Source organism: Boleophthalmus pectinirostris, unplaced genomic scaffold, assembly GCF_026225935.1.
Source record: "Boleophthalmus pectinirostris isolate CB_2022bp ecotype Guang Dong unplaced genomic scaffold, ASM2622593v1 HiC_scaffold_18, whole genome shotgun sequence".
NCBI classification, from domain to species: Eukaryota; Metazoa; Chordata; class Actinopteri; order Gobiiformes; family Gobiidae; genus Boleophthalmus; species Boleophthalmus pectinirostris.
Window position 1 is genome coordinate 38806119 of NW_026571133.1, and position 14684 is coordinate 38820802.

At 39.0% G+C, this 14684-nt stretch overlaps 1 protein-coding gene across 1 annotated transcript; it reads right to left on the minus strand.

Annotated features, from left to right (window-relative positions):
* Positions 1 to 2637: 2637 nt before the first annotated feature.
* On the minus strand, positions 2638 to 14138 carry wdr5 (WD repeat domain 5). Its single transcript, XM_020938194.2, has 14 exons — positions 13944 to 14138; positions 12165 to 12268; positions 9963 to 10071; positions 9796 to 9869; positions 9278 to 9367; positions 8882 to 8971; positions 8688 to 8771; positions 8546 to 8601; positions 8239 to 8285; positions 8097 to 8172; positions 7944 to 7977; positions 7070 to 7144; positions 6894 to 6981; positions 2638 to 5930 (listed from the first exon to the last, which is right to left on the minus strand). The coding sequence occupies exons 2-14, from the start codon at positions 12240 to 12242 to the stop codon at positions 5830 to 5832; spliced, it is 1002 nt and encodes a 333-aa protein (XP_020793853.1). The 5' UTR covers positions 12243 to 12268; positions 13944 to 14138; the 3' UTR covers positions 2638 to 5829.
* Between the last annotated feature and the right edge of the window lie 546 nt (positions 14139 to 14684).

Here is a 14684-nt window from a genome sequence, read left to right on the forward strand (position 1 = left end):
ATATATATTATGAATATTTTGGTTACTAGTGGCTGAACTATATCAGAGCACAATGAACAGCCAAGCGCCAACTTTACACAACAACACAACGTAACACGCCGCTCACACCCAGACCCAACAACGTCAGCAAAACTACAATAAGAGGCTACGATCATAACTTGAACACAGATGCCGCTCCTACAGCACACGACAGAACAACCAGAGCAGCTCCAAAGCATCCGCCAGCTCATTTATGCACTATTTAACTATTAACACTATTTACCTGTGAGGCTCCATCTTCAGATTTGCCGCAAACTAATGAAAACCAGCCTCTTACCTTCTCCAGAGACTGAAGCAGAGTGTTTCCTCTATCCGCTGTCCCACTGGTTCTGTCTCCAAAAGTCTATTGTCCAATATGAAGAGATGAAACTGGTCCAAATCCTGGTCCAGTCAGGTCCGTGACGCGAGGTCCAAGAGCCGAGTGCACGAGCTGGTTGTAAAACTAAAACTTAATTCCACTTGCAACTTAAATCTGAAAGTTACACCAGTCCATATTAGCACCAGGACACCAGGTAGATTTATGCCTCTGCGCTACGCCCAGGACAAACTTTTACACCCAGAAACGAGCGGGCAAAGGCGGATAGACTTTATCCTCTGCCTGGCCCCGGCGGCGGCAGCGAGAGCTCCGGCCCGGTGGCAACTGTCCCAGCCCGGCAGCGACTGTCTCGGGTCCCGGCGGCGAATGTCCCGGCCCCAGCAGCGGTAGCGACAGTCCCGAGTCCCGGCGGCGGGTCTGTCAGTGTGTCTTGGACTCTCCGCTGGGGGGGCACGGCCCTCAAATGCCCCACCTTGCCGCCGACACCAGTCATGTGAAAGCTCAGAACCATTTCATGTGCAATGTTTCTGTAATAATAAATCAGCATTACAATTGGTGCCCTCCATCCATTTCTTCCTCTTTGTTTGTGTGGCAGAGGCAGCAAGAGCGTAGGTTTGCATAGGGATGGTGGGGACATGTCACAACCAATATTTGGGGAAGACAAAATAGTCCCGGCCAATATTTGCCATTTTATTTCAATAAACACAAATATAAATTTATTCAGATATTTTTCCAAACTCAGTAGTATTAACTGAGCACATTTTAGTTCAGATTGTTTAATAGACATTGTGAGATGTATTCAGTGATATGATGACAGGGTTACCCCTGCCGCTATTTCATTGGCTGCAACAGAGTGATGTCATTAGTGGAGCCAGGAGCCTAAAACTGGGGAAGAGGCAGGACAGGGCCACACCTGAAGATGTCGGCTTGAGCAGCATGAGTGAAGATGCTGCGCACCAAGCTTTGAAAAACTTTTCAAAGGAAGTTATTTAACTTAATCTTCAATTAAACTTGCCTTGTAATGAGTCGCCGCAGAAAAAGAGCGACTATGTGCACCTCCCAAACGGAGCCCTACTCTACTGACAATATTCAGGGGGCTGAGACCAAACCTATACCCCTGAGAGGCAACATTCCAAGCAGGGATGTCCAGACTTCCCTCTCTTCCGCTGGGATCCCAAGCTGTACCCAGGCTAACTGAGACTCTCCAGCATGTCTTGGGTTCTCCCTGGGGCCTTCTCCCAGTGGGATGTGCCCGGGACATCTCCCCAGGGAGGCGTCCAGGAGGCATCCAGAACAGATGCTCTGGTCACCTCAGCAGCAGCTCTACTCTGAGCTCCTTCTGTGTGATTGAGCTCCACACTCTATCTCTAAGGGAGCTCCCAGCCACTCTGTGGAGGAAAATAATTTCGACCTCCTGTATCTGACTTCATGAGCATAGGTGAGAGTAGAAGCACAGATTTAAACCAAGATAATAGGTGAGAATACATAAGATGCAGAATTAATAAGACATTAACTGATTCTTCGATTGTTATCTAATGTCCTGATTGTGATTTACATATTTATATGTGATAGTTAATTTAAGTGTTTAACAGTTATTCATAAGCTGATTATATGTGCTAATTCTGTGACAGTTATTTTCATTTAGTAATATGATTTTAATGTTCCTATAGATAACCAGATGGAAGGATAGGACAGATGAAAGGTACATTAACACAGAGATACAAAGATACAAGAAAGATCTTTCTTGTATCTATATAAGAAAGATACAAGAAAGAGCATTAAAACTCCTCAAATTCACTCTGGTCAGTCTTCACTCTCTGATTGGAGTATTGTTTGGAGTGTCCCAGTACATCACATCACCGTCTACAGTCCAAGATATCAAGATATAGACTGAGCGGTAAGTGAAGAGCTTTGTCTTTGGACTCATCTCCTTCACCACAACAGTCTGATACAGCGACTACATCACTGCAAACACTGCACCGATCTAACTGTCAATCTCACACTCCATGCCAATTGTTACCAGTAAATTTGATCAAAACATGTTTACATCATATCTGGGGACACAGTTTGCTCATGTTTACGGAATTTAAAATCTCACTCACGCTTCCTTCAATATTAAAAATGTTAAACAAACCTACACCTCACTTAATTTAAAGAAAGCAAAAAGCCATATATGAAACCCAATCTTCTCTTCACCTCTTCATGCGATTGTAAAAGAAAATATGAGTTTAAAAATGGTACGGTCTACTGTAGCAGAGTATCAAAAGAACACAATGAGTCCGTTTTCTAACATAAAACGTACAAAAACGTGTTTATTAAGTCACAGGTTGTAGCTGTTAAACATATTCCAAAAAAAAGAAAAAAACTGTCCAACTACATACAACAGAGGTTGGCTTTGTGCAGAAAACTAATGAGCTGAACTACTCGAGCAGAAGAGGAGGGGGGGAAAACAAAACCACAATACAATATAATGGAGTATGTACAAAAACTTCAACATACAAAACAAAATTCTACTGGTTTACTGACATTTTATTTCACTGTACTGGGTTGGTTTCAAATAAGGGCTGCGCGATATATACTTTTAAAAAAAAGCTGTATTTGATTTGATATTATACTGTAACTCTAATTAATTCATTTATTTACAAACCAAGATCTGTCAAAACCCAAACTTGACCCAAACCAAAAGCAGTCTAAAGTTCACCATGTAACTTTTCTACTAGAAGGTTTGGCCTGGAAGTATCCACAGTACAGCGTTAAACTTCTCAATTGCCATGGAGACAAACATTTAGAATGCCAAGTTACAGGTCTGATCTGTGGAGAAGCGAGTCCAGTCACACATTAAAGGGACAGTTCGCAATTTTGAACATAGGAGCTCATTTCCTAGTGAGCCAGACTGTTGGAGACGTGTGGAGACGCTTTTTTAAAAAATCCATCCAGTCCTTGTATTTGCAGAGGTCGCTGGTGCAAGGCTAGTGCATGTCAATGGCCATAGTTAGCCTGCCACTAAAAACACTTCACAAAGCACACAAAGTAAATTTACTATTACACCAGACTGTCGATGTGAATGTCTGTGTTGATAGAATCATGTCTGAAATAAAACTAATCTTGCATCGCATGAATCGCCCAATGTTGAGGGACTATTTTCTCATATCAGTCCGCCGCTGCCAAGATTTCTATCAGAAAGTACAACTCACTGCTGCTACTCAGACATAAATCCTTCAAATGCAAGGTTGGTTTTACTTCTAAAATTTTTCTATCAACACTTACATCGAGAGACTGGCGTTATAACTGTTTTGCTTCGGGTGTTTTGTGGAGTGGGTAAGACTGTTTTTAGCGGCAGGCTAACTATGGCCATTGACATGCACTAGCCTAACACCAGCGACCTCTGCAAACACAAGGACTGGATGGAATATTTAAAAAGAGTCTCACTAGAAAATGAGGCCCTATGTCCAAAATTCCGAACTGTCCCTTTAACACACATTGTTTTTTTTCCATCTTAGCAACGAAAACATCTGCAACTGACTAAAATGCGAGACAGTTTAATGCCGTACTGTGTGACATTCCAGGCCAAGCATTAAAGCGGACCTATTATGTGAAATCAATTTTTTAGAGCTTTTTTACGCTCATTTAAATTTGTAAAATGTCCAAAATATAACAATCCACAGGTGTCATCGACTATAATAACTATGTAGCAGACAAACACAATAGGTCTTCAACATCTCCAAACAGACAAAAATTGAGAAAAACGTTACGTAGTGCACCTTTAATCGCTCCTTATTCTTAAAGAGGGGGTATTTTACTTCTATGGGGCAATAATTAACTGTTAACACTTAACATATTTAGGTAAACATACGGTTATAGTTTGTATTTTTAAAAGCACTATATTCACCAAAAATAACATATTAACACGTATGAGCCCTCCCTTTGCTCTCCGCGCTAAGTCACTCCCCTTTCTGAGCGCTGTCATGACAAAATCGGCATGTATTTGACAGAATAGGGCCTGGGAGAGATCACTACATTAATCAAACATGCACGGAAACAACTTGAGGCATGTTTTTGACGAGGGAACAACTTTATAACATGGTGTAAAACTGAAAAAAAAAGGTGATTTTGAATACCCCCTCTTTAAAATGGCCAATATTGTGATCGTTTTTCAATATACTGCGCAGCCCTAATTTGGATTTTTTTTCTTTCCCGTAATCGCCAGCTCAAACTGTGAAATCCTTGCGTGTCTCGGAGCAGCCCGTGTCCTCGCTTTTACCACCGAGCGAATGCCTTTTTCATAAGCGCGGACATTAAAAATACAACCGCGCGCTCTTGCTTTGAGGAGAACACTTGGATGGGACCGCTTCAATAAATAAAAATTTGAAAGCTGGCGACCACGTTTTCAGAAATTCTAAATGGCAAAGTTGCGATGTTGTTCGTGAAGCCAAGCTGACAATGCAATACAATACAGTTAGACAGGTAAGACAAGCCAGAGAACCATTTGATGCACTGTACAAGAGTGAAAAAGCATGAGTTATTGTTTCAGAGTTAACTTAAAAGCGCTGTGTAACTTTTCTAGTGGAGGGCCCGCGACGCCTCTCTCTCGTCTCCATGGAGATTTTGTAGCTTTTCCATGGCCGAATCAAGTTTTTCCAAAGTATTTTACAGCGATAAAACCAGCCATAATGGAGTAAATGCTAGATTATATTCCAACGAGAAAAGTTACACAACGCAGCTTTAAAGTGCATATGACAGGTTTTCATTTTTTTGTGTTTGATTTAAATTTTTTGTAATAAAGATAATTAATTCAGTGGGATAACTGTGGTAAATATGTATACGCAAGGCAAGTGGCAGTTCGTGAAGGAAAGAACAAAAAAATACAAGTTACAGGAAATACAAGAAGTAGTGCTGTTTTTTAAAAAAAATGTAGATAGATCGTTGGAAGCAGGAGACACAGGTTTTCATTTAAAACACAACAATTTACGTGCAACACTGAAGTTTTTTTTTTCCATTTAAAAATGTATTTTTAAAAAAGAGCCATCGTAGGCCAAAAAATATATATTTGGTATATAGTGTAAATGTGTGTGTTTCATTGTTTACAATAAAGTATGATATACAGGTAACAGTGGAAGAATTCCCTCTTTTTTTTGGACCACATCTGCTTCCAATTTCCAATCAGGAAATACAATTAAGTCAAAATAGATGTGGTAAGGTTTCTAGTGAAATTTTAAATTTAACTTTTAAACACGTTTTGGTGAAATGAGTAGTCAAACCTGTCATATGCACTTTGAAACCGGACCAATGGCAGAATATCCAACATCCAGGACAAACATCTGACATAAACACTTCAGTCTGCTCGTTCAACTTCGGGTTCCGAGGGGGCTTTCAGTTAGAAAAATGTTCTCTTTTCTTACAACAAAAACTTTATTTTAAAAAAGGAAATAAAATATGAAAGAACTGTGTAATGTTGGTAGGTCGACTCAGAGCTCTTAACAGTCGCTTTTCCATAGCTTGATGGTTTTGTCGTTTTCTAAAGCTGCAGAGGCGATGATGTTCTCTGTGGGGTGACAGGCCGTCGAGATGACCACATCTGGAGAGACAGTACGGAGAGTTACTGAAGCGATGTAAAGGGGGCATGGATTAAAGACACTGATGGCTGCAGTTACATGCACACGCAAAATCTGATTCATTTAAGGCAGAAGTCTCAGGAGCTACCAGTAGCTCTCCACCCACCAAGGGATTTCTGAATTATATTATAATGCTGAATAATTCCATTGTAATTAATTAAATAGCTATTAACATTGTAAATGTTTGATGTCTAACTCTGTGCACTAATAAAAGAGGGTTTGTTTGATGGGCATTTAACTGTGTCCCATCCAAGGCCAGGGATCTTATGTTGACCTAATTTCTTGCCAACAATAAAATGGAAACAGCAAAAGTTTAGTTTTTTTTCTGATCATGGTCCTTCTGATGACTTCCACCTGATTTTGTGGTTTACAAAATTACCAAAAACCAAAATTTCAAACTCAATTTTGATATAAAGGAATAGACTCGATACTGAATACCACAAAAATAAAAAGCGCTCTTTATTTAGACGATAGAATGTCAGTTTCTTATCTCTGAGTCAGTTCCATGGTTGTCCATGGGAGTGTGTCTGTTACACTGGATGGAACACTGGCTTTAATGCATTTTCAACAGGTGATTTAGCATGAGCCTCCAAACATCACAAACAATGAATAACCATGGCAGTTTGGCACATGTGAGTAACACCAAGGCCTCGTTAGAAAACAGCACTAGGCACTGAGAAATAGCAATAAGATAAGACCTCCAAAGTTCAGTGTTGCAACATGCAGAACGGCAAGAGAATAGAAATAGCCACTCAGAAAACAGAAGTAATGGCATATTGTTTTTTTCTGTTAGTGGCTCATTAAAATGCAAGGCAAGCCATGCTGTGTGTGCAACTCAAACTCTACTGCTGGTGTCAAATGACACACCATTATATAGGCCAAAAATATGTATAAATATGTATATATGTATATATGTATGGTCATACCTGTGTGTCCTTGTAGTTTCTGGACGATCTCCTTGGTCTGCAGGTTCCAGATGTACACCATGTTGTCCTCGGAGCCAGACACAATCCACTGAACACAAGAGTCAACAGTCAAACAAACACAATGTACTGACCATTATAGAAAACAGATATAAAACCAGATCAGAACAGAACATTACCTTTCCACCAGTGACTGAGAAGTTCGCAAATATACAGTACTTCTCATTCTTGTGGCCTGTGTAGGTTTTTAAGCACTGGAGGAAAAAAATAATAAATATTACTAAATAAAATATTTATAAGTGAGCAGGATATTATTTTAAAAATGAAATATTATTCTATAATATTTACAAATAGCTATCCAAATACAAACTTTAACAAATGTATTTGCATTGAGTGAATAATAAATTGCATGATTCAATATTTAAGTTTGAATTTGTCATTTTTATGAAGACAAACCATAAAAACAGTGTACTGTTTCACAGGACGCCTCAAAAGTCAATACATAATGATAACAACACTACACTACAGGCTACAGGCCACAGGCTTGTTGAAGCCTCTAAAAACACTACACTTAGTTATTATTCATTCACTGGCAGTAAGCCAGCATTGTAGCCACAGTTGCCCTGGGGCAGACTGAGAAAAGCAAAGCTGCCAACGTGTACCACTGACCCCTCCCACCACTAACATTCAGACACATACCACATTCATACTAGAGAAGATGTCAACAAGTGTCTTGCCTAAGGACACAATGACCAAATTAGTGCGTGTGGGAATTGATTGTCAGACCTTGGGTTGGGGGACCACTGCTCTAGGTAATGAGCCACGATTGCCACAAATAGCACTTATATTTATGTGGGAACTAGGTGCCAAATTTAAAACAGCAAACTCATTCACATCTGCATGAGCAGTCATGAGTCCACATTCACTGAAGGATTTTTATTACATGGTACAAGCAAGTTCTCCAAGACGGACTGAAACATGTGCAACATGACTGCTTATACTTTCAATACATTCAAGAAGAAAATATGGTATCAAATTAACATTTTGACTTACTTTTCCTTTGCTGTAGTCCCAAAGTTTCAGCGTGCTATATAAAAAACAAACAACATGGTTAGAGAGACACATCTTTCTCTGAACGGTTTGATAGGGACAGAGCTCCATCTGGTGGCTGTACGAGCATATAACCACACCAGTGACTACACTCACTTGTCAAGTGTTGCTGCCAGGATGTATTTTCCGTTTGGAGAAAACTTTACAAATGACACAGGAGGGTTGTCATCATCTGAGGAGATATGATAGAGTTAAGTTGGTTCACTGTTTGAAAAATAACAAAAAATAAAAGTCTTACCTATGAGTGTTTTTAGACATTGTCCTGATGCTGTGTCCCAGATACGACTGAAACAAAACACATTACAATTACATATACTCAGAATAAGAAACAACTTGTATGTCTCCTCTATCTGCAGATTTAACTCAGGTTCAGCTGTGATTGTTAAAGAGCACTGGCTACATGCAGTTATTTAAAATGCCGAGTATTGGTAAATAATAGTACTACTTTCCAGCTGCTCATTTCCTGTAGTTATACAGTAGTTATCTTGCAGTAGTAGTTAGACTTCAACCTGCCTGAACTTCTTCTAAAAACACTGCATTCTCACCATAGTCCGTCGTAGCTACTTGACACGATCAGGGAGCCGTCTCTGTTGAAGTGAACCTGCGGGGACCCAAAACATTCCCATGTCGTATTATACATCCACAAGTCAAAGCTCATCACCGTGACAACCATCCAAACACACTTACCGCAGACACCGGGTCCGAGTGAGCCGGCAGCGTTTTCAAACATTTCCCCGTCTTCACGTCCCATATCCGAACGCTCTCGTCAAACTACGGAAGCACAGACAGGAGTTTAAGAGGAGATGAAGTATGTGGGAAAAGTACTGCGAGCAGACATCTGGTTTAAATAGAAAGCTTTAGCCTGTCGCACACACACTCACCGATCCAGACACAATGAGGTTGGACTGGGGATTGAAGTTGCAGCAGAAGACGTAGTTGCTGTGACCCTTTAGAGTTTTCAAGCATTTGCCCTAGAAAAGAAAGACTATACATTAGGAAATGGTCAAATAGCCTCTTGCAATCTAAGTTTCAGGTTCATGTATTGGGTAACACAAGATGGGTACATCAAGTCAACATATTACATTATAATGAGTAAAGGCTGTTGGACTGAAGCCTGGTTTGTGAAAAAAAAAAGACAACAAAATAAGTCATACATACTTTGCCTACTGTCTAAGATAGATTAAAATTCCAGTTTAAAGTAACAGCCCTCTGTTTTACATGAGGTTAGCCACACACACCAAATATTCAGACATTATATTTTGCCTCTTTAGTCTCACCGAGTTGACGTCCCAGATCTTCAGTGTTTTGTCGTCAGAGGCAGACACCAGCAGGTTGGAGTCAGACGACCAGGCTACATCCGAAATGCCCTGCACAAAACAGCACCATTTTAGATTCACAATAATAGTCTTGCCATCGTAATAACAAAACCAATCAATACAAACATGCAATTTGTTTTATTTTTGATCAAAATGTTCTTTATAGTAATGTATGTTGGAGATTAAATGTGCACTGTAACATTTGTGGTGGAAGGCCCACCACTTTTGTCCATGGACATTTTTTTCTGTCTTTTCAACACGTGTTTAATGTCATATTGTGGAACATTCTTGGCAAACCTCCTATATCTCCAATAGGTGGTGGACCACCAAAAAAAGGTTACAAACATAAGTTATCAAACTGGTTTCAAAAATATAAAAAATGCTTTGGATTATTGAAATGAAAAGACCCTTAAGACTTCGTTCCTTTTAAATAGCCACGAGTCTTATCTCTCTTGGGGAGTGAGTCGACTCTCACTCACCAATTTGTGTCCGGATATGGTCTTCTCAAACTTGCCATCATACGCTCCCCAGATCTTTATGAGTTTATCAGCCGCTGAAAGACAATGAACATGGCATTATTATTTCTGTATTTATTAACAACTCATTCTTTCAAAGTTGATCTGTAGTATTTGTGTTGTATACTCACACGAGCTGGCGAGCCACTCTCCACTGGGGCTGAATTTGACCGAGGACACGGCCTTTGTGTGACCTGCTAATGTAAACTTCAGACTGTAGTTGGGCTTGGCAGGTGCAGACTACAAACACACACAACATAAAGTGTATTAGTGAAGAAATGTTTGTGTTACAAGAAACACAAAACTGTCACGTCTGTGTTAGGGCTGGGAGATAGCCACACAAATGATTATCTAAATAATGAGCATCATTCCAAAATAACAACACTTTTTTGTTTTCATTTTGCAATAATGATGAGTGTCGTTGTCGGAATTTTCCCAACTGACCGCTCGCTCCTCAACTTTGATCAAAAAGAGTTTGCAACGTGTGTATTTGTAATGACTAGAGCCACAAGACTGACAAGACTCAACATGTCCCCTCCAGTCTGTCAAAGAAACTAATTAAATGAAGTAAACTCAGATAAACTAGCCATAACTCAGATGCAAATAAAAGACACTGTTGTTTGATTTAACAATCGCAGCCAATGACTTTCTTTGCAGAAAGAAAAGGAATGATGTAAACTGTTCATGCTGTGAATATTGTCATTGTTGTATGAATATTGTAACTGTAAGCCATCTGAATATCTTATTTGTGTAAAACTGTTAATGGTTCATAATGTAAATGTGAGAGAACAGTATTATATTTAAATTTCCAAATTTAAATATTTGCATTTTTGGAGTCAGTAGCCTTTTAATTTAACTGTCCTTAATTTGTGATCAGTGCTGCTCCAGACTGCCGCATGGACACTAGGAAGGTGTCTTCTCCTCCTCTTTAAACAGAGGACACAGTGTTCCTTCAGCCTGACGCTGTCTGAGCCTGGAGTTATTGTTTCAGTCACGTGACCTTCGTTTGTCTCAGCTCATCTGATTCTTGGTAAATGGTGACATTTCTATACAGTGCTTTTCCACCTTCAAGGCACTCACAGCACTTTACATCAAGAAAACACTCACCCATTCACACATACATTCATATACCAGTGTACACAGACACTAGGGGCGAGGTGGGTTAAGTGTCTTGCCCATGGACACAACCACAGCAATCATCTGTGGGAGCTGGAATCAAACTGGACCCACATATGTGGGTCAGTGGATCTGCCCACTCAACCAATGATGTTTATGTTGAGAGTACACCGTGCACCGCCTGGACCACGCCATGACATAACGTCTCAGCTTTCCTGGTCGTATGCACACACTTCATAGACTGGCTTAATTGATACATTTAGACTCAAACCATAATCCTACATAGTTCGTACAGTTTTATCTAATCTCAAATCTTTAAACAAGTCTAGAGTGGCCTACTCTAATTTGCATATTTCAATCCAAAGCTGTCTGTTTCATTTGGTCAATAAAAATTCATAAGCCACAATTTGCTCTGGTGAATAGTGATGTTATTCCCACTTATGAGTCAATGATCTGGTACATGTACAAATCTAATGCTGTTGAATTAATAATTAAATCATTTAGATAAAAAATGTTTGGTTGAGTGATGCTCCAAAACTCTTCTTCTTGTCAAAAGCTACACACTCACAAAGGCCATGAGTTGAAAAGCTAACCTTAATCGACTTCTTTATATCAATTCCCCCCTTTAAATCACCCCACACATATCATGATCACAGAGGAAACATATTATGTTGTTCAAGCCAAAGGAACAGGTCTATTCACTCTAAACCGACGATCATGAAAATACGTTCAATTAGCTGTTGTTTTCATGACACATTGTTTTAGGTGCTGAGACTCCCCTGCCTCTGCTCTCCAAGTCACTCCCCCTTCAGAGCACTATCACAACACAATCAGCATGCATTCCGCTGATTGAACTACTGCACATCACATCAGCTCTGTCAAGTTTTTGTGTTCAGTTCTGTATCATGTTTTGGTATATTTCTGAGGAATTGTCGTGTGGAAGCATTGGTGATATAGGCTTGTGAGCGAATCACTGCACAGACTCATACAACAAACCATCAGGAGGGTTTGAATAGAGCCTGGGAGAAATCACTACTATACTAATTCATGAATGACATCTAAAACCTCTTCAGGTATGTTTTTGATGAGGGAATGTTATAACATGGTAGGAGAAAAAGTATTGTGCATAATACCCCCTCTTTAAAATCAACTAACAATTCCAAAAGTAATTCTTACATGATTGATTTGGTTAAATCATTGGGGTTGCTGCACATTACCTTGCTCTGGGTGGCAGAAGCTGAAGGTACAACTGGAGGTTTTGTGTCAGTCTCTGGCTTCTTATCTTCTGATGACATGGTGAGGGACAATCATATACTTCTCACTGTAAACAACAGATCAACAAACAATAAACAAATATAAAAAAACAAGACTATTATTCTGTTCTCAAATCTAAATGAAGATCTCAAAACAAAGATGTCATATAGAGTAAACATAGCAGGTCGTCTTTGCAAGTCCTGTCACCCAAAAATCTAAAATTTTAAATCAGTACTTTGTCAGCAATATGGAAAATAAGCTCATATTATCATGAGAAATCTATTTCGTCAATTTTAATACTTCTAAAACAGTTGACTGGTTAAGTATTTTATCAATAAATGCATGTTCTTTATTCTTATTTTATTAACCACAGGGGCAATGTCGACAAATATACTATATACCTACATTCAGGAGAACTTCTGCATCTCTGTCTCCGGTGTTAAACTATGAAACTATGGACTTGAGCCTAGATTTGAAACAACATTCAAGCACAATAGCATTTAATAATAAATAAATATAAAGATGTGTCACTGTTGAATGAAAAGTGCCAATTTGAGTTTTTCTGTTATTTTAATGAATACATGAATAGCCCTATCAAAATAAATACTACTTCAAGTTCAATAGATGACAGGTGGAACAATCATTTTTGGGGGGTCAAAATTTATCAAAGGGACTTTTTCTTTGCACAAGTGGGAATATTTTCATTCTTTTTGGTTGTGGAGCTGTGAAAGGTTGCATTATGAACTTCTATGACTCATTATATACCACTTAAGTGTTGTATTCTTGTTTATTTATTGCAGCTCTACGTTGTTCATTTAGAAACATTTTTATGTGGACAATTCTGCTTTTCTCATTTGGTTTCAATATTATTGTCTATATTTACTTCTGCAATATATTGTACTTGATGATGTACCTGTCATGACAACACATTTAGAATTATTAACTTGCAACAGGAAAATTCATTTCTAAAGTTCTAATTATGAAAGGGTGAGGGATTAAATAAGTTATCCATCCTCCCACTCTTTTTGGACATGCAAACTTACAGCTCTGCCAGCTTTGTATAATTTCTGTTTTGTTTTTTTTTGGACTTATGACTGTGACTCATTGTGTGTTTAACAGTTTGCACGCTTGAAGCAAACTCATTCATTCAAACTGCAATATGTGCAACGTCTGTTTCCACATGGTAACGTGCAATAACAGTTTCCTCAATTAGGTTTTAAGGCTCAAAATCCATTATGTTATAAAAAACTAATGTTTATACAAATCTATCTGCACATCACAGTAAAATACAAGTGATCGGTGCTTTTATTGGACAATAACCACTCACTGATTACATCCACTGCAGGTTAAATGCAATGCAGCGTTGGAAACCACGTAGATGCAACAATATTTAATCAACGTTAAAACTAAAGAGGACAGACAGTAAAGGAAAAGACGTAACAATAGAATACGTCTTGAAGCAGGGTGAAACGTGCAATAAAACCATGAAATATGAACAAAAAGCTAGCCTTGCACGCCGTATTTTCACTGATTCTGAACGCACTCGTAATCAGATCACAATGAAAACGAGGCTATACCGTTTCGAAAATCAATACACCGACACGCGCTGCGATCACTGATTTAATCCAGTAACCAGCGATGCAAAATGAACGAAGCCATGCGATGAAGCTGTTGACAAACGAGCCGATCTGTAGCGCAGCGGGCCCTCCGTTCGTGCGATCAACAGTCATCGAAAAACCCACCTGAAAATGACGTTGTTTTCGGCCAGATCGACCGCTCCTCCGATTAAATGTCCGTCAGAGGGTTTGGATTTTATTTTTGAACTGCCACAGATCGGGTAAAACGAATCGCGGAGCTCGATCGTGAGGTTTTGCGTCTTGCATGGAGCATTGGAAGGATGCTAGGCTAGGCTAACAGGCGGGGAATGCGGTGCCGCTCTGAGCATGCGCGCTACGCCGGAGAGTTATCGGGAGCAGCGAGGGACAAACTAAACCAATTAAACACGCGATTAATCTTATTATTTACGTAATTTGTATTTTTGGCTGAATTAAAATGACTTTTTAGACAGTCTAAGCCGCTTTTACATTGGGAATTTACTCTAACAGGGCTGAGAATTGGGATTGGATAGACTGTCAAATATGCTTTTAAAGTTTCATGTTTTCAAAAACCGCTTCCACAAGTTTTCTTAACCAGTGTCATTTAAAATGCCTGTTTGCTTTAAAATTTATATTAATTAAAATTAAAAGTCTGCAATGTTTAGAAAATATTTTTGACAATTTGAAAATATTTGAAGAACTTCTTGACTCTGTTATAATTTCCCTATTTTAATTTGCACGATCATCTGAATTTATATATTTTTTATTTTCATTTATTTATTTTATTTTTATTTTTTGCATTGCATTAAAATCCCAATCTTTCAAATTCATTAATTTTTTTTATTTTATTTTGGCGACTATAACGTCACACACCTCCATGCAGTAGAT

Bases quoted from the DNA above. Each gene is read 5' to 3' on its own strand.
- wdr5 (XM_020938194.2), bottom strand. From the start codon at position 12,242: ATGTCATCAGAAGATAAGAAGCCAGAGACTGACACAAAACCTCCAGTT. The intron at 10,072-12,164 runs GTAATGTGCAGC...GTGTGTTTGTAG, and splicing joins CTTCTGCCACCCAGAGCAAG to TCTGCACCTGCCAAGCCCAA. The intron at 7,978-8,096 runs GTGAGTGTAGTC...TTTTTTATATAG, and splicing joins CTGGCAGCAACACTTGACAA to CACGCTGAAACTTTGGGACT.